The sequence below is a fragment of the Artibeus jamaicensis genome, unplaced genomic scaffold (assembly GCF_021234435.1).
Source record: "Artibeus jamaicensis isolate MK-2021 breed Jamaican fruit bat unplaced genomic scaffold, CSHL_Jam_final contig_465, whole genome shotgun sequence".
Taxonomy (NCBI): Eukaryota; Metazoa; Chordata; class Mammalia; order Chiroptera; family Phyllostomidae; genus Artibeus; species Artibeus jamaicensis.
In genome coordinates, this window is record NW_026521843.1 from 14,219,480 (window position 1) to 14,246,576 (window position 27,097).

Consider the following 27,097-nt stretch of genomic DNA (forward strand, 5'->3'; position numbering starts at 1 on the left):
GTGGGAGCAGCAGCTCCCGCAGGGAGGCTCCTGTGCCTCCTCCAAAGCAAGGGTGTTCCAAGCAGGGCCACTGCGAGTCCGGTGGTGCAGAGGACGAACCCAGCTGGGACTCCTCGGAGACTTCCCAGTTCCGTCCCACGTCTGAGCGTCACCACACCACGCGGCAAAGTCCAGAGATGAGCCCATTCCTGGACGTGAGAGCAAGCTCGGAGGGATTGGCGGTTTGCAGGGTCACCACTATTGCACATGGAGAATGGAGCATTTTCAGCGCGCGCCACGAGGGTCTGCCTCAGGAAGTGGGTTTTGAGTGGGGGTGGGCGGCGGCCCAGGAACACGGAGGCTTCCCAGCCGCACTGGCGTTGCCAGGCGCGTGGTTGCCGGTTGACCCTCCAGCGGAAAACGCCAGAAGCAGGGCTCGCTGAGCGCTCCTCGCACCCACCATGGCCTCCCGCAGCGCAGGCACCCTAGTGACCGAGTTCAGTGCTGCCTACCGGCCCCCTGCCCTCATGCCAGGGTAAGGCCACAGCGCACCCAGGCTGAACCTGCAGGTTGGAGCCCCCGGGGTACCTCTCCCTTTCCCTGCCCCTGAAACCCTCGTCTGTCATCCAAACTCCGCCCCTGCATCTATGGGGTCTGAAGGAACCCGAGGTGCCAATTTTCCGCCCAGCTGGGTGGCCCCCCCACCCCCTGCCAGGGGATGAGTGCTCAGGGCAGGCGGTGGCTGGGTGTGGAGGTGAGGCTGTCCAGGTCCCCGTTGGTAGGGAGTCAGTCCCTGCAGAGACAGAATGTACCCAGGCCCTGATAGGGGACCTCCAGTGGATGTGGGCCAGTTTTGGGAGGAGAGGGAGACTTCCTACGGGGTTGGGGACCCCCAGGCAGGAGCAGGAAGGTGAGAAATCCTCCCAAAGTTAGCAGGCTCGTCAGCCTCCAGCACAGTCCTGGCACCCAGGACTTTTGCAACATTAGTATTTGTCCCTTAAGAAGCTAAGGACACTTCCAGCCACAATGGAGGCATAGGTAGATACACTTTGCCTCCTCGCACAACCAAAATAAGGGCAACAACCAATTTAAAAACAAAAAATAACCAGTACTGCCAGAAAGTCAAACTGCATGGAAGTCTGACAACCAAGGAGTTAAAGAAGAAACACTCATCCAGACCGGTAGGAGGGGCAGAGATGGAAAGCTCGGGTGGAGAGGAGGTGGGACAAGGCAGGGGCTGGAGGACCAGGGTGGGCAAGGTGGCTGGGGCAGAGTGGGTGGTCCCACATTTGCATATGGATAAACCCAGAGGAACAACTGGGGATTGAGACAGACTGCGTAACCCAGGGTTCCAGGGTGGAGAGGTAAAGCCTCAGAACTTCTGACTGTAACAACTTATGAAGATTGAGATGGTGGGAGAAATTCCTAGTCTCACAAGAGAGTCTGTTGGAGAAACCCCACCACTCCGGAATCAGCACCTCAAGAGCCCAATTTACTTGTGGGTAGCGGAGAAAGTGACTGAAAGCCCACAGAGAGCTGAGCAAGTGGCATTGTTCCCTCTCTGTCCCCTCCCTCACATACTGCACCATAACACAAGGTTGCCCCACCCTAGCAAACACCAGAGGCTCTGCCGCTTACTATGTAACAGACCCAGGGATACAAAAAAAAAAAAAAAAAAAAAAAAAAAAAGAACAGATCAAAGCTCCAGAAAAAATACAACTAAGTGACAAAGAGATAGCTGACCTATCAGATGCACAGTTCAAAACACTGGTAATCAGGGTGCTCACAGAAACAGCTGAGTGTGGTCACAAAATAGAGGGAAAAGTGAAGGCTATGAAAAGTGAAATAAAGGAAAATGTTCAGGAAACCAACAGTGATGGTAAGGAAACTGGGACTGAAATCAATGGTTTGGAGCAGAAGGAAGAAGTAAATATGCAACCAGAACAGAATGAAGAAACAAGAATTCAAAAAAAAGGAGAGGCTTAGGAACCTCTGGGACAACCTTAAACATTCCAACATCCAAATCATAAGGGTTCCAGGAGGAGAAGAGGAAGAGCAAGACATTGAAAACTTATTTGAAAACTCAATTACAGAGAACTTCCCCAATCTGGCAAAGAAAATAGACTTCCAGGAAATCCAGGAAGCTCAGAGAGTCCCAAAGAAGTTGGACCCAAGGAGGAACACATCAAGGCACATCATCATTAACCAAGATAAAAGTGAAGGAGAGAATCCTAGAAGCAGCAAGAGATAAGGGGACAGTCACCTACAAAGGAGTTCCCATTAGACTGTCAGCTGATTTCTCAAAAGAAACCTTGCAGACAAGAAGGGGCTTAAAAGAAGTATTCAAAGTCGTGAAAGGCAAGGACCTACATCCAAGATGACTCTGTCCAGCAAAGTTTTCATTTAGAATGGGAGGGCAGATAAAATGCTTCTCAGAAAAGGTCAAATTAAAGAAGTTCATCATTACCAAGCCCTTATTATACGAAATGTTAAAGGGACTTATGTAAGAAAAAGAAGATGATCAAAAATATGAACAGTAAAATGACAACAAACTCACAACTTTCAACAACCAAACCTAAAAAAACAAACAAACAAAAATGAACTAAGCAAACAACTAGAACAGGAAGAGATTCACAGAAATGGAGATCACATGGAGGGTTATGAGCGGGGAGGAGAAGTGGGGAGAATGAGGAAAGGGACAGGGAACAAGAAGCATAAATGGTTGGTACAGTATAGAAAAGGGGAGGTTAAGAATAGTATAGGAAATGGAGAAGGTGCAGAATTATATGTATGACCCATGGACATAAACTAAGTTGGGGGAGTGATGCTGGGAGGGGCGATACAAGGTAGAAGAGAATATAGGGGAGGAAAATGGGGCAACTGTAATAGTATAATCAATAAATGTATTTTAAAAAGAAGTTAAGGAGACCAGTGGGCACCTGGGGGTGGGGCTTGAAATGCTGGCAGGACAGTAGTGCGCACTATCCTCAGGTGCGTGTCTGGCTCTCCCAGTGACCTCGCTCATCCTCACAGTGCGCTGGCTTTGAAAGCTTCCCCGCCCCCAGGGCTGCCTGGCCTTTAGCATTTCCAGATGCAGAACCAAACCTACCCTTTTGTCTCTGGATATTTTCAAACTCCAAACACCCAAAATGCAAGTCTGATTGTTTCCTTCTTGCTCTTTCTCCCAAAGTGCCTGAGATTTCCACTCCCAACCTCCTCTCGAGGTATAAGATTGTCTTATCTCTCCTTTCAGTTACCACAGGCATTGAGGGCAGAAGCTGCATTCTGAGAAGCAACCTTCACAGTTTTAGCTCATCTGTATAGAATGAATGAATGAATGAGTGTATGAATGAAATTAATGTCTTGAGAGTTCTACAGGCAGGTCTTCATGTGGGTGGGAAAAAATATGCTCTCCCTTGTGAACTGAACAGATTAAAAAATGAACACAAGATTTTCATAATATGCTTGTTTATTAAGTATAATAAAGCTTCTACCCACTTTGGGTTGAAACCCAAGAAGTTTGGGTTGTTTTGAAGCAGGACAAGCAACACATGTGAGGGGCTGTGGTATTGAAAGCACTTCCACACACGGAGGCTGTGCAGTAACTGGGGGCTGGTCCTGCAGTTTTAACCAGCCCGCTTGTGGGCAGGACCTTGGAGAGCTCACACGCTCCTTGGGTTCCCATCAGACAGAGCTGATTTGCCAGGTCACATTTTCCTGTTCTTTCATTCCTCTAGGCTTTCATTTGATAAAGACACGTTGAATGCTTAAGATATTCCAGGTGCTTTATTAAGACAAAAACAGTGTGGGGGCTGCCCTCGACGGGTTCCCAGCTGGGGTAAATACACATTAGTTCAAGTCCATCTTTGCAGTCTTGGAGAGTGCTGTTTATAGCACATTGTGGGTGTTTATCATCAGGTTTGATTTTATACATTGATGTATTTTTTCCTTAGGCTCCCCACAGTCTCCACTTGGAACTTAGCCCTCCCCCATGGTTGCCCCACTCTGTTTAGGTCTGAGTGGGTGGGTGGGGGAGGTGATTGTTTCAGAAGCAATCCCCAGATGTTGTCCTGTGTACAGCGTTGCCCGCATTACCCTTGAGCACTCTGTCCTGTTACTGGTCTAGAAATTGTTATAACGCGTGATCTGTAGACAAGGCTCCAAGCCTGGACTGGGCTCATCTGAGCGGCTGAGCGGCTGAGCCTGGACCTGCTGCTTTCTCAGCTGTACCTGCCCAGGAGGGGCCTGCTCTCCCCAAAGATCCTCATCAGTGAGCAGATGAGTTGAGTTGTCTTATCTTTCCAAATGTTACCTCACTGGCAATTTTGTTAACAAAAGAATCCAAGAGTCCCCACCACGCTTGGGTAATTATTATTTGTGTGTGTCTTTTCTAACATTAATCACAGGATTTTCAGTGCAGCCAGTGTCTTCTGATGCTCAAATCGTCCCCCTTATCCATTTTATTCATAGAGACAGGAATATCCACAGTGCTGAGGACCTCGGAGATCGGGTAACCCAGCCCTGTCTTGTTTCTGATGCCATCACCGAGGTCCAGGGGGACCGGCCTGAGCCTTGGGTTGGTGATGGAAGAGCTGGGCTGGAACCAGGTCACCGAGGCCCCAGGGCAGCACTGTAAGCCCCCATTTATGAGCACCTACTATATGGCAGGCACTGTGCTGGGTTCTTTATGAACTTTTTATTAAAAACCCTTCCCAACAACCTAGAAGAGAAGTGAGAAATTTGCCCCAGGTCATTCAGCAAGATGCCCAGCCAGGTCTTTGTGACTTCAACCCCCCTCCCATTGCCCTGGTCCTTCCCATTGCTAGCTGTCACCATTAGTCAGACCCCTGTGGTGTTCACGGCCTGATTGCAGGTATAGTGGGAAACAGGATGCTGGTCTTCAGACTGGTTGGCCAGGGCGCTCCCGGATGCTCCAGGCGGCACGGTCCTCAAGCATCTTGCCTCTCTCTGGCCTGTGTACCATCCCTGACCTTGCGGGAACTCTTGGGTCAGCATCCCCGGGACTGTAAAAGCCTATGAAGAGATGAGACTGGCCTAGTGACACTCTGTGCCTCCTGCTTCCAGGTCACATCTGGCTGACCTCCTTTCCCTTGCTCTGTCTCCCACCACACCTCACCAGGAGCTCTGTGCAAACAGGTGACCTGGCACTGTGCATTCATCCACACCCAGACTGCTTCCCCCTGCCCCCCACCAGTGCCCACAGCTCCTGCCGGGAGGGAGGGAGGGAGGGAGGGAGGGAGGGCAGGAGGACTTGTACCAGCCCCTCCCTCCATTGTCTGGAGGGACAGCTCTGCTCATATCTGCCACTGAGCTGGGCCGGGACCTCAGGGCCTTGACAACTGGCCATTGTCAAGAGGGTGGTCCCACAAGGTGGCTGTGCCCCCTGCCCCAGAATCCCCGTATAACAGATGGGCAAACCCAGTTTGTGCTGGTGAATGATTAGCAACCTAATCTCTGGAGAGAAGAAGCCTGGTTCTGTAGCGCTCACTCATTTCTGCGCTATAAATACTCCCGCCACAGCTGAAGCCGAGCTGTCAACACGATGCACTAAACACGGAGCTGGGAGGGGACACGCAGCGGTGGGCATCCCTCAAACCCCACCGTAGAGCCACAATCGACAGAAACCACCTCAAGAACACAGACGACAGGCAAATGTATAAAATACCTAGGAAGTGATGAGTTTTCAGTATTTATTACCTTTGTTTTTCATATAATTTCTTTAATAGTAACTTTATGTAATTTAATTTTTAATACTAGCTTCTCTAACAACAGGTGTGCAAATATCCTGAAAATTTAGCAGTCGCGCACCCTCTGCCTGATCCTGACAACTTCTTCAGGCCTGAGGTCTCACCTCCTGGGGTGAGAGTGGGGTGGAGGGGGAGGGCGGATTTGGCAGCTGTGTTTCAAAGTCCCTTGCATTTCCGCCCAGGCTCTGGCTCCGGAGGTGTAGCCCCCAAGACAGGGCAGTGCTTCCCAGGCTGTGAAGTGAAGCCTCTCTGCTCAGGAGCATGTAGGAGACCCTGCGTGTCCAGATAGGTCACCGGCCTTCTCACCCGGCCCTGGGGAACTGGGGAGCCTTCCTAAAAGCAGGCGTCACAGGCCCTGGGGACCTGGGCTCTGGAACAGGGACCTCCCTTCTCTCCAGAGGAAACATTAACCCTTAAAAATGTGCCTCCAATTGTCAGTTCAAACCACCAATATTTACAGAGTGCCAGGCGTGCTAAGGATGGAGATATGAATAGCACACAGCCCTCCCTCCCCACGGAGTTTACAGTTCCCAAGGAAAGACCATACGGAGGGCCCAGGTAACTACAACACAGCACAGCGTGAACTGAGACGTAACAGAGGCACAAAGAGCAAAGACAGTTCGGCGGAGGGGACGGCCATGGCCGCTGGGTGGGTCAGAAGGGGCTCCACGCAAATGGGGCGTTTGACACACTCCCTGAAGGGTGGGTGAGATCACAGTGCAGGCAGAGGAGGAGAACAGCGTCTCCCCGACAGAGGGGTGGCAGGAGAAAAACATGGGGTGGGGGCGCCCAAAGGATATATGTCCACAGGAGCTAGTGGCCTGTTTGGCTGGAGTGGGAGAGCTACGGCGTGAAAGTGGGTGATGAGATGGCACAGACCTCCCTCCGAGGCCCGACTGGAGCAGGCCCTTGAGCACCAGGCTCAGTTTATTCTTGATTTTTGTAGGCAATGGGGAGCCCTGGGGGGCCTTGCCCAGGGGAAGAGTCTGATCAGAATTGTGCTCGGCTGGCAGTGTGGCAGAGAGGAGGGCGGCTGTGGGACGAGGGCACGCTAATGGTAACAAGTTAATTAATCAGGCTGCTCACGGGATCCCCGGTGGCTCCTGGTAATTAATTTTCAGGTTGCCACCCAGTGCCATTAAGTGGCAGGGAGGGGCTGCTCCCAATCCGCCCAGTAGCCAACCACGGTGGACTTCGGGATGGTGGTGTGATCGCTGCCCGGGGGCCGCCCGAGCACTGGCTCCTAGCTCATGTGGTGTGCAGGTGGGTGAGGGGCACAGGGGCGGTGAAGGCGTCAATGGAGGAGGAGGAAGGTGGTGGCACCGCAGGGACTGTCGGAGGCCCTGCCAGGAGACCCGCAGTTCCCCTCTGTTCCTCTCCACCTCCCCCTGCCACGTGACCAACAAAGCAGGCCTTTGACAGGCTCTCCAGCCGCATGGCACGGGGGCGTGCTCCCAGCTCGCAGGCACAGGTGTGCACGAGGGACACAGCCGAGGTGGCCAAGGCGTGCCCACAGAGTGCTAAATAAACGTGGACGTTTGCATGCACATGCACGTGCCCCTCCCTGAGCAGCCAGTTTCCAACGGGGTGCCGGAATCCAGGCAGAAATTTGGAGGGTGAGGGTGCGGAGGAGATGGCTCCTGTTCTATTGGAATGCAAATACCTTGGCGTTCGGAGAAGGTGGAGCAGAGGAGGAGCTCACGGAGAGCCTGGGGGAGGCGGAGGGAAGAATCACAAGAACACGTCACATTTCTATAGCTACTTTCTTCGAAGGAGCGCAAACGCCCCCGTGGGTGGGACGCTTTGTGACAGAGACAAGCCCCTTTGGAAACAGCATTCCAAGACGTGGTGCCCCCGGGTTTCTGGACTTCCGCCTCCTCCGTGAACATGCATTGAACACTTGTCACGAGTCAGGCGCTGTGCAGGTGTTGGGGATAAAGGCGAACGCAGATTAGCAGAGGAAATGAGCTAACGGGGTCCGTGTGGTTGAAGGATAATCTCGCTGGGAAGCACAGAGATTGGTAGAGGCTGAGGTCAGCGAAGGTGGCAGAGAGCCCTGCTCCTGGGAGTGGGTGGGAAATGCCCCGAGGGGCGGGAGGGCAGAGGCCCCAGGAGCAGAGGCTCATAAGAAGGTTTGGGGGCTTCAGGAGCATGTGGGGCCCCAGAGATGCCAGTAACATTCCTGGGCCTAGGGCGCCTGTGGGGACGTGGCGAGAGCCATGAGCCTCGGTGGCCTGGCATCGGTGTGGACGCCAGGCTGGGCGGGAAGGAACTTGCTGTAGGACCCCAGCTGGGAGACGTGAGACTGTCCGGCTGAGCCAAGAGGAAGGCTTGTCGCCGTGGGACAGAGGACGACCGTGGGAGAGTCGCCTGCGAAGAGCATGAAATGTCATCTTACGAGGATGAAACGAGGCAAAGGCCACTAAAGGAAAATGGGAGAAGGGCTGGACTTTAGATAAGTGCCAATTCCTCACAGGAGACACTAGTTCATAAAAGATCCGTCTGAGAGAGAGAGAAAGCAGAAACCAGAGCGGGCTTAGAGTCATGATGGTGTGTGTGCACACGTGTGTGCATACATGTGCATATGTGTTTAACAACACGGTTCCGTTTTAGATGCCACATGCTGATTCTGCTTTAGAAATTCGCAGTGAGAGCATTCCCACGCCCCCCCCCCACTCCCCAACAGTTGTTATTTAAACTAGTTCTTCCTCTGCCGGGTTTGTAACACATTCTGCTCTGCACCCAGCCTTCACCTGGTTGCCCCTCCTGGTGTTACCCAGTCCTTCGAATGGTTTCTACATTACTGTTTTTTTCCTTTTGTATCATCTCTTAGTTGGCAGGATTTTGTCACTGGACTCCAGGGGGCTCTATTTCCTCCGTCCCCTCCTGCTGGCAGCTGCCTTTGTACCTGAGTGGCCCTTGGCCAGTCTGACATTCAAGGTCTCATCTTCCTTCTGTTGCATCATTACCATCTTGCTGGGGGTTGGCAGGACCCGGTGACCAGCACCTCGTTTGTTCTCTGTGTTCCAAACCCCTTGAGAAACGAAAGAGCCACAGCGGACAGTGGGGGACGAGGCTGACACTGAGCCCAGCCCGAGTCAGCAGGGCTGGGCCAGGCAGGCTTTCCTCCGAGGGCAGAGCGTGTCCACCCAGAACAGGGTGGGGGGGAGCCGTGTGGGCTTCCCTGCTTCCAAGGAAAGGGGCAAGGAGGGGTGGGCTTCAACAAGTCCTGTCTTTTTCCCTTCCACTCGCCAGTGTTCCTCCACCTCCTACATAGAAGAGCAAGTGGGGGACAGAGACTTCCGTGGGAGTCTCCCTCCTCCTGGGGGGCTCCCTCTTCATGGACTCACTGGGTTGAAGGAAGAGGCACCCCCCTGTCGCTGGCTTTGATTGCTGGCTTTACTGAACTCATACTATTACTAGGTCTCAAACCCAGCACAGAGAAGGCTCAGGAACCCTGCCTCTGCCTCTCAGGGTATGTTTCTTCCAAATGAGTTTCCCCCAGTGCATATGTTGCAATGAGGGCAGGACATCGGACTTGGTGATTGGAGGACCTTCTGTGGCTTTAATGAAGAAGTGCAGGTTCACATTTAGTGGTGGGTCAGAAGTCAGACCGGTCACGGAAAGAGTAGGAGAGGAAGAAATCAAGAAGTTCCAGAGGATTCCTTAGAGGAATTCAAAAACAGAGGAATAGAATGGATGGTACGTGAGAAAACACAGCTCACTGCAGACCCTCGCGGTCTAGGGAAAATGTGGGAAAATGTGCAGCTCGCAGGTAGAAGGGGAGAAGTGAAGGAGGAAGGAGAGACGGCAGGTGGCCAGGAGGAAGGGCAGAGGCGGAGTGAGACAGGGAGGGGTGGATGGGGGTCGGGAGCCTCGAGTGAGGCAGGAGTGAGGGACCCCCACCCAGGAGGGGGTGAGCCTTGGCAACAAGGAGAACTCTGTCCTGGTAGTGGCCAAGGCCAGCCCACAGACTCACAGGCACTCACCAGCTCACCATCTTTCCCGGGGCAGGAGACAGGGCCACCAGCAAGGAACTCAGGAGAGACCAGCGCAAGGGCAGAGGCAGGTGGAAAAGGGTTAGGACTGCCCAGGTCAGGGTATCGGGAGCAGAGTCGCCCAGGGACCCGACAGGTGAGGCTGAAGGGAGGTTCTCCCCTTGCTGCCTGCTCTGTGGACCGATCTCTCCCTGCTCTGGCCCAGGCAAACTGAAGCGCTGCAAGATTCTAGGAGGCACAGCTGAGGGTGGGGAGGACCAGTCAGCAGGGAGGGACCTTCCTTATGCTCTGCCTGCATCGAAGAGCACTGGGGAGCCCAGTCACTGTTCTTACCTTCCTCGCCTTCCACGTGAAGACAAAGAGAAGGAAGTCGTGCATCACTGCCTAGTTGCCAGCCAGCATCCATCTTACTGGGGAGCAGACTGGAGCCCACAGCCACTCTCAGAGGGAGCGCTGGAGCGCTGGCTTCAAAGACCTCATCGTCCTGTAGCCCCCGGTGCAGGATGAGTCCCTGGAATGGAGAAACCCAGGATGTTGCAGTGGCAGGGCGGCGTCCCTCCCCTGCGGGGCGCCCTGGGGATGCTGCAGGAGACCCCCCATCTCCAGAGCAGCCCCCAAACAGCCTGTTAGGAAACAGTGACGTGCTGACAGCCTTGCCGAGGGGGTCGGGACGGGACCCCAGAGCTCTGGCCCCTGTGTAAGCCTCTGGTCTGGAGATGTGACCAGCCTGGAAGTCTAGGGGAGGAAGAGGTTCACAGTGTCTCATTTGTCCTTCCCGCAGGGACCTGAGCTGGGTACTGAGCCTTAGGCAGCCTCTTGAGGCTCAGAGGTGACCCACAGGCCCAGTGGCCTCACCCCCAGGTTTTAAGGGCACCCTGTGGAGGTGGCCCTGGAGCCCTTCCCTGACCTCTGTCCCCCACCCCCACCCCCAACTGCTGTCGCAGGTACAAAGGCCACGTTCCTGGCCTGGACTACTCCTTCGGCTCCACCTATGGCAACGCCACTCTCAAGTACTTCCAGGACCACCGCAACGCAGCCCTGGAGAACAGCGGCACTCCCTTTAGCAAAGGTGGCCACTTTCCAACCATCTACTCCCCAAACCCTGACTTGGTGCTGTGTGACCGCTCCCAGGCCCGGTCCCGCTGGCTGCACAGGCCCAGCTACACCCGCTTCAACCTGGACAGTGACCGCTCCACCGAACTCTACCGCTTCTACCAGGTGGGCAGGGGCCGGGAGTGGCCTCTCACCCCCAGACGCCCTTGTTTGCTATCACAGAGCCCCTGAGCCGGCAGGGCACCCAGTGAGCTAAGCCAGGGGCAGGGCCCTGAGGAGAGGGCTCAGGGACTCTGCTTCTTGGATCTCCCCTCCCTGAGGGGCTCCAGTGACTCAGTCCCAGCTCCCCCACTGCCCTGTAGCCTCTCGGCCCCGGGGACCCTTACTTACCCTCTGCCTGAGTGAAGGCTGAAAAACTCCCCCAGGTGAACATCATGTGAACAAAGGGCTCACCAAGTCCCCACCGGGCCCCAGCCCCGAGTCTGCTCTTGGCTGTACTTGACCACCTGGAGCCGGGTGCCCACCCGACACCTCCTGCTCCACAGGCCTCTGAGGACATGCCCCAAGTCGACCTCAGCACCAGACTGGGCCCCAGATGTCCTAGAGGCAAGTGGAGGGGACCCGCCCACAGCTCCGTGTTCTTGTCCTGCTCCTCTGGCCCTGGTTCAGACACTCCTCGGCTGCCACGGGCATCCACCCTAGTGGGGGCTGGGCCCACCCTCCACCTGTTCTGGAAACCTCACTGTCTCCCTCACCGTCTCCCTTGCAAACCTCCTTCCAGGCTGGTCAAAGTCACGGGTGCCTGGGAGCTCCAGGGAGAGGACCGGGCAAATGCTGTCAGATCTGAGGAGCTGTGGGACAGTTCAACGGGCCTGCGCTGGCCTTTGCTCTCCATCTGGGCACACAGAGCATGTTCCATCCAGGAGGGAGGGGAAGGAAGGAAGGAATGCACAGGATTTCCCTGTACCACCTGCTGAGCTGGGCCTCACATAGCTTACCTCTGCTGGTCACTTGTGTCATTTGCTCTCCATAGCCAAGCTGGTGTGGTGCCTGGTCTTATCCCCATTAGATGGGTGAGGAGCCAGGCTCAGGGAGGTCGCCAAGCTGGGGACCGCTCCAGGGGCACTAGGGGAGGCAGATAACACCCCTGCTCAGGTGCAGCCAGGCAGGGACTGTAGGTGCCCAAGGTCACTCCCGTTCACCAACAAACTCATCTCTTGCCTGGTTGAACTGTAGATGGCACAGGAGCATCGAAAGCACTATCGAGACAAGACGAACACCGTGCCCCGGGTCCCCTATTTCGTGTTGCCTGTGAAGGAGCGGGAACGGTACCCCATCCCCACCGACCTGTGAGTACCTGCCTTCCCTCCATCCACCCGGTTAGCAAACACATGTGCACCGGGCACCTGGGCTCAGCCAGCCATGCCTGCAGGCACCCCGGACGGAGAACTGAGTCAGGATCTTGCCCTAAAGAGCCTTTACTCTGAAGGGTGACAGTTACAGAGCAAGGGGGTCAGGGTTCTGGGAGCTTCCGGATGCCAGGAACCTGAATGGGCCGAACCAGGAAGAGCGTTTTCCTAGCCAGATGCAACCCCCATAATTTTTGTGAGGCTGAATCCCTAGGTTTCTTCCCTTGCCCTGGCGCTCGCCCCCAAACGGGGGTGCAGCTGCCCGGAGCAGCGAGGAGCTGCTGCCCTCTGGTGGATGTGGAGGACACTACATAGAACAGGGACTCTTGCCCCCAACCCCAACCAGACTTGGAAAATGTTCTCCTAGGGACTTGAAAATAGCTTTCAAAGTCCAACTGTCCATCTGACAAACCATGAAAGTCCCTCCATCCTTGCACCTGACTGCTTTTATCTGGGAGGGCTTTCTTTCCCCCAGAAAAGGGCAGCTGGGCCCTGCAAGATGTCCCAGGCACCGGTTGCCTCACTTTCCCTCCTGCTGCCCAAGCAGGGAAGTCAGAAGTCTGTGCCCTGAAGGTGTCGTGTGGGGTCGGGGCGCTGGGAGGTCAGGGGCATCAGGATGTCAGTGGGAAGGTCTTCGGTTTCTGACTCCATGCTGACCCCTGACTTGCCTCGTCCTTGTCATTGTTGAGCAGCAACACTTTCCATAGAACTTAATGATTCTTTCAAAGAAACAAACAACCACCTCTATAGGCTCCCCTCTGCAAGAAGGATGAGCCCATTTTATAAGTAGGAAAACTGAGGCTTAGCAATAGCCTCAGAAATTTGTGCCAGGTGGCAAGTCTGGCTGGAGGTCAAATGTGGAGGAACCCAGGCCTCCTGATGCCACCTCTAGGACCCTGGGTTAGCCCTCTCCCCTCTTGGGGCGGCTCTGAGTCAGCCCAAAGCTGAAGACAGTGTGGGGCCTCTCCTGGGGTTGCACCTCCTCTTGAAACTGCTCTGGGCAGGATCTGCAGCTCCCACAGCCACGGGGAGCCAAGGACAACCCGCTCTGTTTCTTCTCCTAACTGCCTGTCATCCTGCGCTGCGGGGACGGCTCCACGTCCGACGCAGAGGCCCGCCAGGCGTCGGGAGTAAGAGGGTCACTGCCCGCAGTCAGCCCTTTTCTTGCTTGCCTCTGTGGCCTGGGGCAAGTGCCTGCCCTTCCCTGAGTTTCATCGCCATCAACACCATCACCACCATCATCACCATCATCACCATCACCACCATCATCACCATCATCACCATCACCACCATCACCACCATCATCACCATCACCACCATCAACACCATCAACACCATCACCACCATCACCACCATCACCACCATCACCACCATCACCACCATCATCACCATCACCACCATCATCACCATCATCACCATCACCACCATCATCACCATCACCACCATCATCACCATCATCACCATCACCACCATCACCACCATCCATTACTATTACCACCATCATCACCACCATCATCACCACCATCACCATCAACATTCCTTACAACACTGGCTGAGCGTCTGCTCCTCGTGCAGCATTGTGCTAAGTGCTTTATATGCATCACCTCACTGACGCCTCCACACAGAGCTAAGAGGCAAGTACCAATGTCTGTTCATTTGATGTGCACGCTTCCAGCAGCAGCTGGGCCCAAATCTATCCCAGGTCTGCCTGCCATCCATGTCCCTGCTCTTAAATGCTCTACCCTTGTGCAAATGTAACCTGTGTCAAGGGCAGGGTGACTTACCAGGTGCTAAGCTGATGCGCGGCCAGCAGGGTGAGGGGCCACATGGGCCAGGGAATAGGCAGGTGGGGCTGTGGGGGGGCAGTTTGCACCCTCCCTCCCTGGCACCCCCCTAACACTGCCTCCACCCTCCCCCCAGGCCTCCGCTGAGCCCGAAGGATAAGTGGCACCTTTTAAGATTGTCCCCCGATAACCTGAAGACCTACCAGACGTTCCCATCGGGGAAGAGGGTCTCCTCACAGGAGCGGCAGAAGAGAGACTCCTACTTTGAGTTCAGAGCGTGATGCCTGAGAGCTGTGGCCTCAGACAGGGTGGCTCTTTGGAATAAAATATTTAGCCGTGACTCCCCCACACTCCTCTCCTCTGAGCTCCAGGAGCTCTTGGCCGCAGCAGGACAGCATCGGAGGGTCGCACAGCACAGTGTCTGAAGGGCCATGGAAAGCTCAGCCCAAGGGCTTCAAGCCAAGAAAAAGTGGTGTCCAGTGACCTGCTTGCCCGCCTCTCCCCCGGACGCGAAGGGGGTAGAACTGAGGACTGTCGGGCTCCTGAGTCTTGGTGGCAGGTCATGCAGGTACAGAGATGCCTCCCACTGGTGTAACCAAGGAAGCCCATTGTCCCATGTCTGCAAATGAGGGTGCAGTGATCCCAGACGATTGACCTGGGTGTCATATGCAAAGAGACTCCTGTTTGAGCCCTGGCTCAGTGTTATTTAGTCCACACAGCGCCCTGTAACAGCAGAGGTGCTACTGGTAGACCCTGAGGCCCAGAGAAGTTGCCCAACTTCACACAGCTTGGAAATGGCACAGCCAGGACTAGAACCCAGGTCTTTCTGACACCCAGGCCCTGGTTGTGGTCCAGATGGAGACTGGGTGCAGGGATGATGTAGCCCTTTGGATCCCAAAGGACCCTGTGTGCCCCGAGGAGAAGTGCACCTTCCTGTGTCCTGCCCGAGGTGGCATGGACATGCTGACTGGCCATCCACCCCGGGACTGTTTCCAGAAGGGAACAGGAGGGAGTGACACAGGACTAAGCCATTCTTCGAAGACTATGTTTCAGGAAGCTCTAGGCCAGACGGGGACACGGGGAGTGGGTTCCGAGGTCACATGTCTGAGGTGGCCTGGGAGTCCAGGGTCTGGTGTGTCTGCTTTCACCAGGCTGCTGCTTCCAACTCCTAGGAAAAAGGGCTGGGAGCCCTTTCGCCTGGGACAGGGGACAGGGTGCAGGTGACAGCCCCTCAATGGGCAGGACCTGGGATGGGGACCACAGGCCAGCAGGAGCCCTCCAACATCACAGCATCTCCTGGATTTGATCCAGCGACTCCATGCAGCAACAGGGCCCTTCTTACTCCTAAATGGCGAGTCGGGACCTGCGGGCAAGGGGACCTCTGCAGGTTCCACACAGAGCGGGAGACAGCCCTGCCCTGTGGGCCAGCACTCAGGCCCCTCCCCCCGGGGCAGTGTGTGTAAGTGAGACCATGTTCCCATCACAGAGGCATCTGACAGCCCTCAGAGACCCCAGAAGGGGCTTCTGTGTCCTGGGGTCCCTGGCCAGCTGGACCCCACAGAGTTCCTGCAGGGTCCAAATTCTTTTCAGTCCTTGGCCAAATAGCAAAGCAAATAAACCCCAACTCCTGGTCACACACTGTCACATCCTGAGGGCCTGGGGGCGCCAAGGGGGCCAAAACAGAATGACCCGCTCTGAGCGCCTCTGTGCAGGAGTCATGGACAGACTCGAGGAAAGGTGTGGGGTTGGGGGCGGGGGAGCTCCAGTGAGAGGAGGGAAGGACGTGTCTTTTCCCAGTGAATCTCATCCCACTTGGCCCGGTCTCTGCCGTGGTGATGGCTGGGATTTGAAGCCTGCCTCCGGAAGGACAGGACACTCCAGCTTGCTTGGCATCATCGGCAAACTTAAACACTGGAACAAGCAGTCCTTAATTTTAAAAAATACAATTTCTATGTGACCCCGCATTAAAGGGAAAAAAAGATGAACTAATGGGGCAAAGAGAAGACTTTTCTTTTGCTTTATTAAGTAAACAATATTTTATAAGTGAGGGAGGGACAGGAACAAAGTCACACTTCTAACCCGAGTCCCCTAGAGCCTGGAAGGGGCTGGATTCCAAGTTCCGTGGTCCCGTCGAAGTCACCGGAGCAGGGGTTTAGGGCCCCCTCAGCATCCCCAGAAGTGAATCCGGAAGGAGCTGGAAGAACCCATGAGCCACTCCGAGCCTGCAGGTCCAACACCCCCCTGACCCCACGCGCCCCCTTTTCTGTGTCGGCCAACTTGCAGCTCTCTCGAGCCAACCCAGAGCCCTCTTTAAGCAACTTTTAGTGTTGCCGGAGTGCAAAGGACATCGGAACTTTGTGATGCTGGAACCCGTGGAAAGAAATGGGAGAGATTCAGAGAAAAACTGAAGGACAGGCTTCTGGCCTCAATTACGTGGCGGGCTGTCATGAAAGAAGAGGCATTACCCTTGGTTGGGGTGGTCCTAAGTGTGGACCCTCTTACGGGAGAGTCTGCCCAAGCCAAGCCCCCTGCAGCCACATCGGAATGGAGCCCTCCCATCCCTCCAGGCGGTGAGAAGAGGTGTGGGCCCCTGACTGGAGCTGGGCCAATCGGATCCCCTCTCTGCAAATTTGGGGTCACACATGGCTTGTCGGCCTTTTGGTTAAGATCAAGTGTAAATGTGGAATCACGGCTGAAGGACGTTACTTAGGAGTCCCTGAGGGTCATTTGAAGTCAAGGAGATGACCGCTGCATGGGGGCCACATTTGGCCCACGTCTGACGAGGCAGAGACTGCTGGTTTGCGTGCAGAGCTAAGGATGGAGTTGCTGAGGTGAGAGGCAGAGACTGGGCACTGACCTGTCCCAGGTTGCTGACAGGGGCTCTCTGAGGTCTAGGTGTCTTTGTTCTATTCTGATTGGTTTGTTCAATCGTTTTGGGTGGGCATTCTTTCTTGCCCCCAAGTCCCCCAGACTATGAGGCCGGGGGCAGAATCGGCCCGGGAGTAGCGGACACAGGCCCAGAGAGGCCAGCTCAGCACTGCAGGGGCTCCAGCAGGCTGCCTGCGGGGCGGCGCTCTCCCCACACCCAGGAGGCTCCAAACAGATTTGGAAATGGTCCGTTATCTCGGGGGGTGTGGGCCCGGCGAGACCATTAGGCCCTTTTCTGCCTGAAATAAGGTTTAAAAGTGCTTGAATTCTTCTCTGAGTTCTACCTCCAGCATCTTCACACCCTCTGCACACCCCCCAACTCCTAGTGACCCCCGGAGGTTGTGAGGGGAGACAGAGGACTGGCTGTGGCAAAGGCAGCTCCCCAGGTGGGTCCTGGAGCCCCGTGGGCTTTGGGAGCCGCACACAGGTGGGCTGCTGGCTGTAGGGGGCAGCACCTGAGGTCTGGGCCACGCACGTCATCCGTAAAGCTGGGATGCAGTCCTCCCCTTCAGCAGCCCAGCCTGCTAAAACCCTGCTCCCTGGCGCTAGGTTATCTAATTTCTCTAGCGCTCCAGTTCTGTTGACTCTGAAAGAACCTGGGAAGTGCCCCCAGAAACTCATGACCCCCTTGGGAAGACAGAGGTGCCCCATTGGCTGATGGGAGACTGGGGGGCCCTTCCTGTCCCCCACTTTGCTGGGCATACCCCCGCCTCCAGCCCCACTTACTTCATGAAGTCTGGAGCCTTGGCCATCGCGTGTTCAAACTCAGAGAAAGACAGCATGTTGTCATTGTCTAGATCTGACTCATTCAGGACCTGGCCGAGGTGCGGACGGAGCGGAGAGCAGAAGGGGTCAGGTGAGAGATGGGGGGGGCTCAGGGGAAGGGGGGCACTGCCTGCAGGGGCTCCCTGCCAGAGGGAGCCTTCACACACATCCCAGAGTCCCCTGACCCCCCAGGAGTCAGGGTTCTCCTCCCCGCACCGCCCCCCAGACAAGGACCCCGAAGTGCAGAGAAATGTGGTCAGGTGCACGGAGGTCCAGGGCCTTGGGGGCAGGTCTCACACTGGAGGGGCCCTCTAGGTGCTTCCAGCACAAACTTAGCAGTGAGAACGGGCACAGGGTGAACAGGGTGACTGCCCACCACCACCCACTCCTGTCACCTGGCCACAAGCAGGAGCCCTGCACTGTAAGGGGTCCAATCAGGTTGCAGAGGCAGCAATGACCCTTCAAGGGATCAGATTTGCTTCTAGTTCCCATTCAGATCAAAAGCCCTCATGGGTTCTCATGGTCTTAGGACAAGGGGGCCGGTGCCCTGCTGGGTTCACGGGCCGGTCTTCATGTCCTGTCACACTCTGCACTGTCACGCCAGGACCCCTGGCCATTATGTGATGCTGGGAAAATGTGGGAGGGGGTGATGTGAGGTACTCATTTGCTGCCAAGCCGCTGTTGGGCCACCTGCCTGCAGTGTTGGTGTGAGAGCGACCCTTGGAGTGGGTGGCTTGGCACACTGCTCTGGGGACCCCGGAAGGGAGTCGTGGGAGGAAGTCCTGATCCTGGAGGAAGGACAGAAAACTGGGGGGGGGGGGCCTCCAGCCATGTGCCCATCCCTCAGGGCACCTCCCTGGCCAGGTCTGGGGCATTGGGTGCCAGCCTGTCCTGTCCCCCCCTGTGTAGCCCTGGCACACACGTGGCTCATGAGGTCGGTCAGCAGGTCCTCCGACACATCGTCACTGTTGAGCAGCCGCAGGACGATCCTCTGCAGGTCCTCCTCGTCGATGAAGCCGTTCTCATTAAAATCTGCGAGGAGGAGGCGGGGCCTGAGAGGGAGGACCTACAGGCTCCCACCAGCCTGTGGGACGCCCCACAGAAGCCAGCTGCTGCCGTGGGCCTAGAACCTGGCACTCAGTGAGACCAGCCAGGCCTGAGGAGCAGGGCACTACTGCACAGAGCAGGCTGATGATGAAGGTGGTGCCTAATAACACAATAAACAAGCAGCAGCAGCAGCAGAAGGAGAAGCAGCAGCAGCACTGATTTAGCGTGCTCCTGTTCAAATTTGTCCTGAGAGTTTCACCTGATTTAAGTCACTGAATCTTTACCATCAACCTTCTATTTGTTTCACTGGACCAAAGAGAAACTGAGGCACAGTGGTGTCATCCACACTGCCAGTAAGTGGAAAGGCAGGGACTCAGACCCGGCTCAGCTGGCCCCCGAGCCCCGTGTCGACCACCGTGCTGTGGAAACGTTGGTCTCCGAGCTCACGAGCCAATGGGTCTCTGGGTGGCCGGGCGCCGGTGTCAGGGGACAGCAGGAGCGGGCTGGTGTGGAGCTGAGGACAGAGGCACAAGCACCTGCTCCTGTCACCCTGCACCGGTGCGCAGATGTGCCAGGTCGGGTCTTGCCCCCAAGGACCTCTCAGGCTGGGGGTACAGGGGACACCACCTGGCACCCAAGCAGCTTGGCTGCAGGGAGAGGGGAACAGGCACCCCAAAACTTCAAGGGTTTCCAGATGGGCAACTTCACGCCTGGTTGGGATTGGGGGTGCGGATGAGGGAGACTTCTTGGAGGAGGAGGCATCAGAAAAGCAGTAAAGACTTGGGCCTGCAGAGATGGTGACTGGAGACGGTGTCAGGGTCAGAGGCAGAGAAGGAACCACGCTGGGGTGACCAGTCCAGGGCGAGGGGAGCAAGGCTTGGGAGAAGGTCAGAGGTTAGGTCTGGAAGGTGGACTGAGCTTTGAAGGTCCTTGAATGGCAGAATGAGGCAGGCCTCCCCAAGGACACCGGACTCAGTCCCTAAACCACTCGTCAGCCACGCAGCAGACTCAGGAAGCTTAGGCCTGTATAATTACCACCTGGACACGCACAGGTGCGCCAGGCAGTGGTCTACGCGATTTACATTTCACTGCGTTTAGTCCTCCTAAGATAGGTAGAGAAACTGAGGCACACAAAGATTAAATGATCACACTTTCTTAATCTCATGTCCCCAAATTCATACTTCCAGTTCTCCAGGGGAGAACTCCAGGTGCGCATATTCCCACCCACCTTCCTGCCCTCTCCACGTGGTCTAACAGGTCCCTCAAATGCAACTCGTTCAAACCTGAACTCTACACAGGCCCGCCTTCACCCTGCCCGCACACCTGCCGCTCTCACAGCTGTGCCCTTCTCGGCAAATGGGCAACCCGACTCTTCCAGTCGCTCGCCAATAAACTTGGAGTTTTCCGTCCCTTTTCCCCACAGTTCACATGTAGGAAATCTTCCCAGCTCTGCCTTCAAACGACAGTAACAGTAAACCCGGCCTCTTCACTTCTCCCTGCCCCACCGCCGCACCGCCTGCCCGCTGGTCCAGACACCAGAACGTGGCGGTAGATTCGCAGTTTCCCTACTCTCGGCTGCCGCCTTCAGTCTATTCTCAGCCAGTGATGCTATGGATCCTTCTTCAGATCTTCCCGGTGGACTCCAAGGGCTGCCCCGCCCTCGCTCTGCTGGCCTGCCATTCCCAGGAGGCCTGGCCTGCCCGGAGTGCCTGGCCTCGGGGCCTCCGCACCGGGAGTCCTTCCCCCATCACCATGGGTGATGGCTGAGAGCCTGTCACCAGGACTGGAGGCAGTAAGCCACCGCAGTGACATTGCCCTGCTGGTGAGAAGCTCTGCAGCTTCTCCCACAGGCCCTGCAGTGTCCCCAGGCGTCCTGCTGGCCCAGCTCCCATATGCAGAGACTGCAGCAAAGTGACATGGCTTTGGTCCTAAGCCATCTGGAAACAAAATCGTCTGCTGGAATAAAGTGTAGTCCTGGATGGTTCCCCTCCTTTGGGGGGGGGGGGGGGGGGGGGGTTGGGCAAGGGCAGAGCAGCCTGGGAAAGGGCTGGGGGCTGGGAGCTGGGAGCTCTGGGCTGCTGGCCAGCCCCTGGGGCCTCAACAGCCTCAGGGCCTGCAGCCTTGGGCCACTCGGGGTGGGGTCTTCCTCTTGCTGTTTCTCAACCACAGGGGAGGTTAGAGAGTTGGTGGGAGTAGGGCTCAGCCTTCAGGTCCCAGATGGTAAAACATTCTTACCATCATCATCCCAATGTCTCTGTTATATTACTCCTTGCAATGTACCAAATACTTTTGCAAAAATTAGCCCATTTGATGGAGCCAGGTAGGGCACACTTTCACTATTTTATGCCCCCAAGAACTGAGGTGGCCCCCCTGGCTTCTCCCCAGCCACTAGCATCCCTCACGACCACATCAGATCTTGGGGAGATGTGGGGAGATCTGGCACCTGCCTGAGGGTAATTCATTTCTAATGGAGGCCGCGCCGGCGGGAACAGGAAGGCAGTGCTGGGAGGTGGTGTCTAGTAGGTGGAAACCCCCCCCAGAGGTGCTGGGGGTGGGGGAGATGACCGATCATCTGGGGGCCAGGAGTGTTCATTTGAGCAGAAACTGGAGCCCAGGCATGTCCCAGGCAGGTGTGGCTGGCCCTGCTGGGTTCTTGACCAGTAGTAATGCACTCCCTCCTTCTTACGATAGAATTATAATTCTTGTTCACAATGACATCATGGTCAGCTTAAAATGCTAGGCTTTCCAGGCTCTCTTGTAGCTATGCGTAGTCATGTGACGCAGTTCTAGCCAATGAAATATGAAGTTGCTGCGTGGGGCTTCCGAGCAAGTTTGCCAGGGGAGAGTGGACTTAATCGGGGCCTTTGAATGTTCAGTGTGCCCAAATCAGTTCCTCCAACCCTTTCTCTTTCTGCTGGAATGAAGGTAAGATGCCTGTAGGCACAGCAACCATTTTGTGACTGGGAGGACAACAGTCTTGGACCGAAGGTGGCAGGTCAGAAGGCTCAAAGGAGCTGGGCCCTCGCTTCCCTCCTGCAGCCACGTCCCGGCTCTGGACTACCTGATCCAGAATGGTTTTTTCTTTGGTTTGGGGTATCTGGGGGTTTCGGTTTTTGTTTCTTTGATATGGCCACTCTTACTCATAACCGTGTACCATTCTCACTGATAGAGTAGGTCAGGGCAGTGGTTCTCAAATTCTGTTCCACTTTAGAACGGCCCGGGGAGCTTCTCAAAAGCCCACCGACCAGGGTGCACCCAAAGCGTTACGTCAAGTCTCTGCAGCTCGGGCCCAAGCAGCTGCGGGTCTTCAGAGCTCCCCAGGTGAGTCTGCTGTGCAGCCAGGTCTGCGAACCAGTGGGCTGGAGCTTCTTAAACTTTAAGGTACAGAGGAACCACCTGATTCAGTAGGTGGGGGGTGGGGGGACTGAGATTCTTTATTTCCAATAAGCCCCCTGGCAACGCTGATGCAGCTGGTGCACGGACTCTGGCTGAGAGTGATCACCACGGCCATTACCATCACCGTCTTCTCCTTCCTGTCTCCTTCTCTTTTCCTTCTAGTTTTTTTCCTCTTCTTCCTCCTTCACTGCTATCACAACCACCTCCATTTATGGAGCAGCTACCACGTGCCAGGCACCGGGCTCAGAGATTCAGAGGCCCCAGCTCTAATCCTGCAGACAGCTGTGCAAGGTAAGAAATCTTCAGAGCCCAATGAGAATTGGGATTGTCTGGGTGTGTCTGATGGAGCCTTGGAGTTTATGAGTCCCTAGGCATCTATTTGCACAGCCGATTTGCCTGGAGGCTTTGCACTTTTTGTTTTTGTGCTTGAGCTTGAGGAGGAAGGAAACCAGTGGAGGCGACCTGGAGAGCAGGGGCAGAGGAGGGGCCCAAGGAGAGCGTGGGGCACCGGTGGTGTCTGGTCCTTGAGCTGACCCGCGGCATTCCGTCTGGCCTCCCGGGAGTGAGGGCATTCTCCCCACTTCTGAGCTGAACACAGTTCAGCTCCTGCACCTTGAAGCCTGAGGAGAACCTGCTGCCCTCCTGGCTCCGTGAAGGCTTGGGCGGTTTTGTTTGTTTCGCTCTGAAAACCATGGAAAGACAGCTGAAGCAGACATATTTTGAGACATCTGCCCAGCCTACACTTTACCATCTCGGGAAGTGTCCCCACCCCCAGCCATAGGCCTCTGCCGCCACGTTTGTTTCTGTGACGCTGCTGCTTCCTGGCTGTGGTCAGTTGGACAAGGCCGGTCACCCAACCTGGGGGTAGCTAGAGCACTGGTTCGCTGAGCCAGTCCGAGTCTCCTGAGAAAACAGAAGTGAGAAATGGAGGTGCTCAAGGCTGGTAAGAGTGAAGCGGGCCATTGAGAGGTCGGGACAGTCATCTTTGGCCCATAGGCACAGAGGCATGAACATCAGATCTGCAGAAGGAGAAAGGGCCCAGAGAGAAGCGGAGATGAAAGAGGCAAGGCCACCGCAGAGAGAAGCAGAGAGAGTAGCTGTTTCACTTCCTGCCCACCGGCCGGCTGCATCCCAGGCCCCCTGGAGCCCTGCTCCAGGTCTACCACGGGTACCAGACTCCTGTGGTGGACAAACTCGAGGGCCCCTGCCCCTGTGATCTGCCCCTCTTACTGTTCATGCTTTTGTAGAATCCATACTCCTCCTTTAATGTGGGCAGGAACTGTGACTGACTTCTAACCAATGGGTTGGCGAGAGTGATGGGGTGTGGCTTCTATGATTCTAACAAATTATATAAGACCCCATCTTGCCGGCACACTGGCTGAAGAGACTCTCCCTGGCTGTCTTTGAAGAAGCAGGTGGCCATGTCGGGAGGCCCAGGTGGCAAGGAGCACAGATCAGCCTCTGGAAACTGGCAGCGTCCAGCCCAGAGTCAGCAAGAAGCCTGGGCTCCAACTTCTGTGCACACAATGAAATAAATTCTGCCAACAATCGGAGTGAGCTTGTAAGTGGATTCTTCCCTGAGTCGAGCATCCGTTCTCCAGGCGAGAAGCAGCAGAGCCAGAACCTTGACGGCAGCCTGTGGAGCCCCAGGAGGAGGACCTGACCAAGCCACGCCTGGACTCCTGAGCCACAGAAGCTGTGAGGATACAATGTGTGTCACCTAAAGCCACTACGTTTGTGCTAATTTACCAGGCAGCAATGGAAAACTAATATACTGCTGTTCTTCACCAGTTGTCTTTCACACAGGTAAGTCCCCGTTACTTGCAACCTGAAGATTCTTGGATAAGACAAGAGCGCCGGCCTGGGCCAGCATTCCCCATTCAGAAGAGCTGCCCCCTTTAGAAGAAGATTGACAGGAGATGGGAGTGGCCAGAGGCAGCACAGCAAGTCCCCGGTGGCAGAGGGCCTGACGGGAAGTAGCAGTGGCTGGCGGACTTGTTCCCCTTGGGTCCACCGAGAACTTCCTGGGGACTCCCGGAAATACTTGGGTTGGCCAACAGTCTACATGGTTTTTTCCATAAAATAAGAGACACATTTTTTATTTTCACCAATATTTTATTGATTCGGATGTTTTGAGTATGTCGGCTATCTCTCATGTGGTACAGTGTAGATCGTTCTCAATCAATGTCTCGATTTCATCGCTATCAACTTCAACGGGTCTATCTGACCGCAGAGCATCATCCAGTGAGAAATCTCCAGCACGAAACTTCGCAAACCACCTTTGAGACGTCTGATCAGTCACAGCGCCTTCTCCATATGCTGCACAAGTCTCTTTTCCTGTGTTTCTGTTGCATTTTTACCTTTCTTGAAATAATAGAGCATAATATGATGAAAATGTTGTGTATTTCTTCCATCTTCAATATTAAAATGACTAAACAAAAATTTGCCAACTTTGCTAAGTTTTTTTTTGAAAAATGCATGTTGATATGACAGATGTCACAATACAATCTAACAAAATTGATTCCAATGAAGTTAAAGACAACTAAGTGGTACTTACTAGAGCCATCTTCCGGGAAAAACCAAACGAACTTTTTGGCCAACTGAATACTTGGGATAAAGAAGGATGACGTGGATGGGAGGTGGGGGCTGTTAAGCCAACCAGATTTCGGTGACTTCATTTGTACTGACCCAGCTTGAAAGTCACTGTAAATGTGTTTCTCATATCAGATTTGGGACACCTGGGGCCATTGTTTCTCCAAACATCTTTTCTGCTCTGTTCATTCTCTCCTCTCCCCCTGAGGATCTGGTTATATGTTAGACCTTTCTATTGCTCTATGTGTCCCTGGGGCTCTGTTCCTTTTATCCCTTCATGGTTTTTCTCTCTGTTCAGATTAGGTTATATTTCTACTGATCTGTCTTCAGTGATGCTGGCTCTCTTCTCTGTCCCTGTGAGTCTCCTGTTAAGCCCATCCAGTGATTTTTATTTCAGATATTGTATTTTTTTAGTTATATATCTTCCATTTGATTCTTCCTCATAGCTTTTATTTCTCTGCTGAGACTGTCTGTATTTTTATTCTCTGTGAGCATACTTTCTTTTACATCAGTGGGCATGGTTTTAATAGCTGTTTTAAGATGCTTATCAGCCAATCCCAACACCTGGGTCATGTCAGAGTCAGTCTCCATTCTTGAGAATGCATCGATTTTTTAAAAATGTTTTAAAGATTGTATTTATTTATTTTTAGAGAGAAGCAAAGGGAAGGAGAAAGAGAGGGAGAGAAACACTGACGTGCAGGAGATGTTCATCAGTTGTCTCTCGTACACACCCCAGCCAGGAACCAGACCCACAACTCAGGCATGTGCCCTGACCATGAACCAAACTGGTGACCTTTCACTTTGCAGGACAACACCCAACCCACTGGACCACACAGGTCAGGGCTAAAATTTTTATATGTTGACTAATTTCAGAGTGTATCTTGAACATCATAAATACTTTCTGGTGGAAATTCTAGATTCTGTTATATTCCTCCAAAGAGTGCTAAATGTTTGGTTTTAACAGGCAATTGGTTGGACTCAAACTGCTAACGCTGTCTGTCACATGGGTCCTGGTTGAAAGGCAGCAGCCGCTCACACCTCAGTTCAGCTCTTTTATCCTCACCCAAGCTGCTGTGCGTCTGTCCTTGTACATGTGGTTTAGAGGAAAGAAAGGGAGTTAGGCACAGTCATACACAAAATTTGGGCACCCTTTCTCTGGCTTTCATGGACTCTCCCTTTCTTTTTGTTTTTCAAGGGAGAAGCACCCCAGCCTCTCCGATTCTTCAGGTCAGAAAGAGTGCAGAGTTTCTGCCAGTCCTGCATGATGCTACTCACTGAAACCCACCTTCAAGATAAAAAAAGTCGTAGTTTTTTTCCCAAAGTTGGGGGTGGGGAGGAGGACCATCTAGTACCATTTCCTTCTTTCAAGTGTCAGCTGCCTCTAGAATCTGTTTGCTTTTGATAGCTTTCCAGTGCCATCAAGTAGTTACTTTCTGTATATTTATTTAGGGTTTATGATTGCGATCGGTGGAAATGACAGTGTGACAGGAGCTGGCTCAGCCATTCTCAGTAGAGCAATCTGTGATTGCAATTGAGTTTAACCGGACACCGAGCCTGAGGACACACAGGAGGCAAAAATAACATTAAGTCCTCCTTATAGCTAAGAAAACCGAGTCTTCACAGGTCCATCTGGCTTAAAGCTCTTCCATTCCACCCTATCCAAGTGCACTTGGGTGAGACAGGACTGAGATGGTGTCGACTGCGTGAAGACAGGAGCAGCTGGCAGGAGTAGAGGGCAGGGGAGGAGCCAACATGTGTAAGCCTGGATGAACAGGTCCTTTGGGGCCGAGAAGCCATCACAAGGCACTTAAAGCTTTGCACACGGTCTGTTTGAAGGCTTCCCTGGGTTTCTTTGCTTCTTTCCTTCCAATTCCCTTTGATGCAGGCATCCCAGCTGTGCTAAGGGCACGGGCCTACGGAAAAGCACAGGTTCTGCAGAGCCTGTGGCTACCCAGGACAAGACCAGAGACCGAAAAACGTCACACAACCTCAGAGATGATCCCGTCACTGAGACAAGTGAAATGATCTGCCCAAGATTGCTCAGCCATTGAGTGGCTGAATTTTATTGTTTAAATCTCTTCTGCAAAACAAGCATAACTTCTTTGTACTCATGATGTAGTCTCTCCCCGCCCCCCCACTCTCCCCATCTCTATCTGTCATCTACCCACACCACGACCATGAACTATCAACATCAGTGACTCCAATGGCCTCTGATGACATAGAGGAGAATGCATCAATCCACTGGAATAGGAGCACAATTTTTTAGAAAAATCTGCAGTCCTTGAGAAATAGGATCATGTCCTTACACACGCAGGTACCCCCCAGTGAACACCACCCCACCCATGCAGTGGTGTTGGTGGGCTCCAGATGTGGCAGGG

General features: G+C 54.4%; 2 protein-coding genes across 3 annotated transcripts in view; one reads left to right on the forward strand and one right to left on the reverse strand.

Moving 5' to 3' along the window:
• Positions 1-440: 440 nt before the first annotated feature.
• On the forward strand, positions 441-14,272 carry FAM166C (family with sequence similarity 166 member C). The gene is made up of 4 exons (XM_037146554.2): positions 441-514; positions 10,690-10,963; positions 12,035-12,147; positions 14,128-14,272. The coding sequence occupies exons 1-4, from the start codon at positions 441-443 to the stop codon at positions 14,270-14,272; spliced, it is 606 nt and encodes a 201-aa protein (XP_037002449.2).
• Positions 14,273-15,994: 1,722 nt separating this feature from the next.
• The window catches only part of CIB4 (calcium and integrin binding family member 4), a 43,714-nt gene continuing 32,611 nt past the window's right edge, over positions 15,995-27,097 (reverse strand). Inside the window, exons 5-7 of one of the 2 annotated variants that reach the window (XM_037146763.2) lie at positions 18,607-18,716; positions 17,646-17,734; positions 15,995-16,185 (exon numbers count right to left, since the gene is read on the reverse strand). In XM_037146763.2, coding sequence (XP_037002658.1) covers positions 16,155-16,185; positions 17,646-17,734; positions 18,607-18,716 — 230 coding nt within the window. In that variant the 3' untranslated portion in view covers positions 15,995-16,154. Of the gene's footprint in view, positions 16,186-17,645; positions 17,735-18,606; positions 18,717-24,505; positions 26,633-27,097 lie in introns of those variants that run through there. The other variant, XM_053667111.1, reaches the window with a different exon arrangement.

Excerpts from the sequence above, each read along its gene's own strand:
- FAM166C (XM_037146554.2), top strand. The coding sequence starts at position 441 with ATGGCCTCCCGCAGCGCAGGCACCCTAGTGACCGAGTTCAGTGCTGCC. Across the intron at positions 10,964-12,034 it reads AACTCTACCGCTTCTACCAG|ATGGCACAGGAGCATCGAAA; the intron begins GTGGGCAGGGGC and ends GTTGAACTGTAG. Across the intron at positions 12,148-14,127 it reads TACCCCATCCCCACCGACCT|GCCTCCGCTGAGCCCGAAGG; the intron begins GTGAGTACCTGC and ends CCCTCCCCCCAG.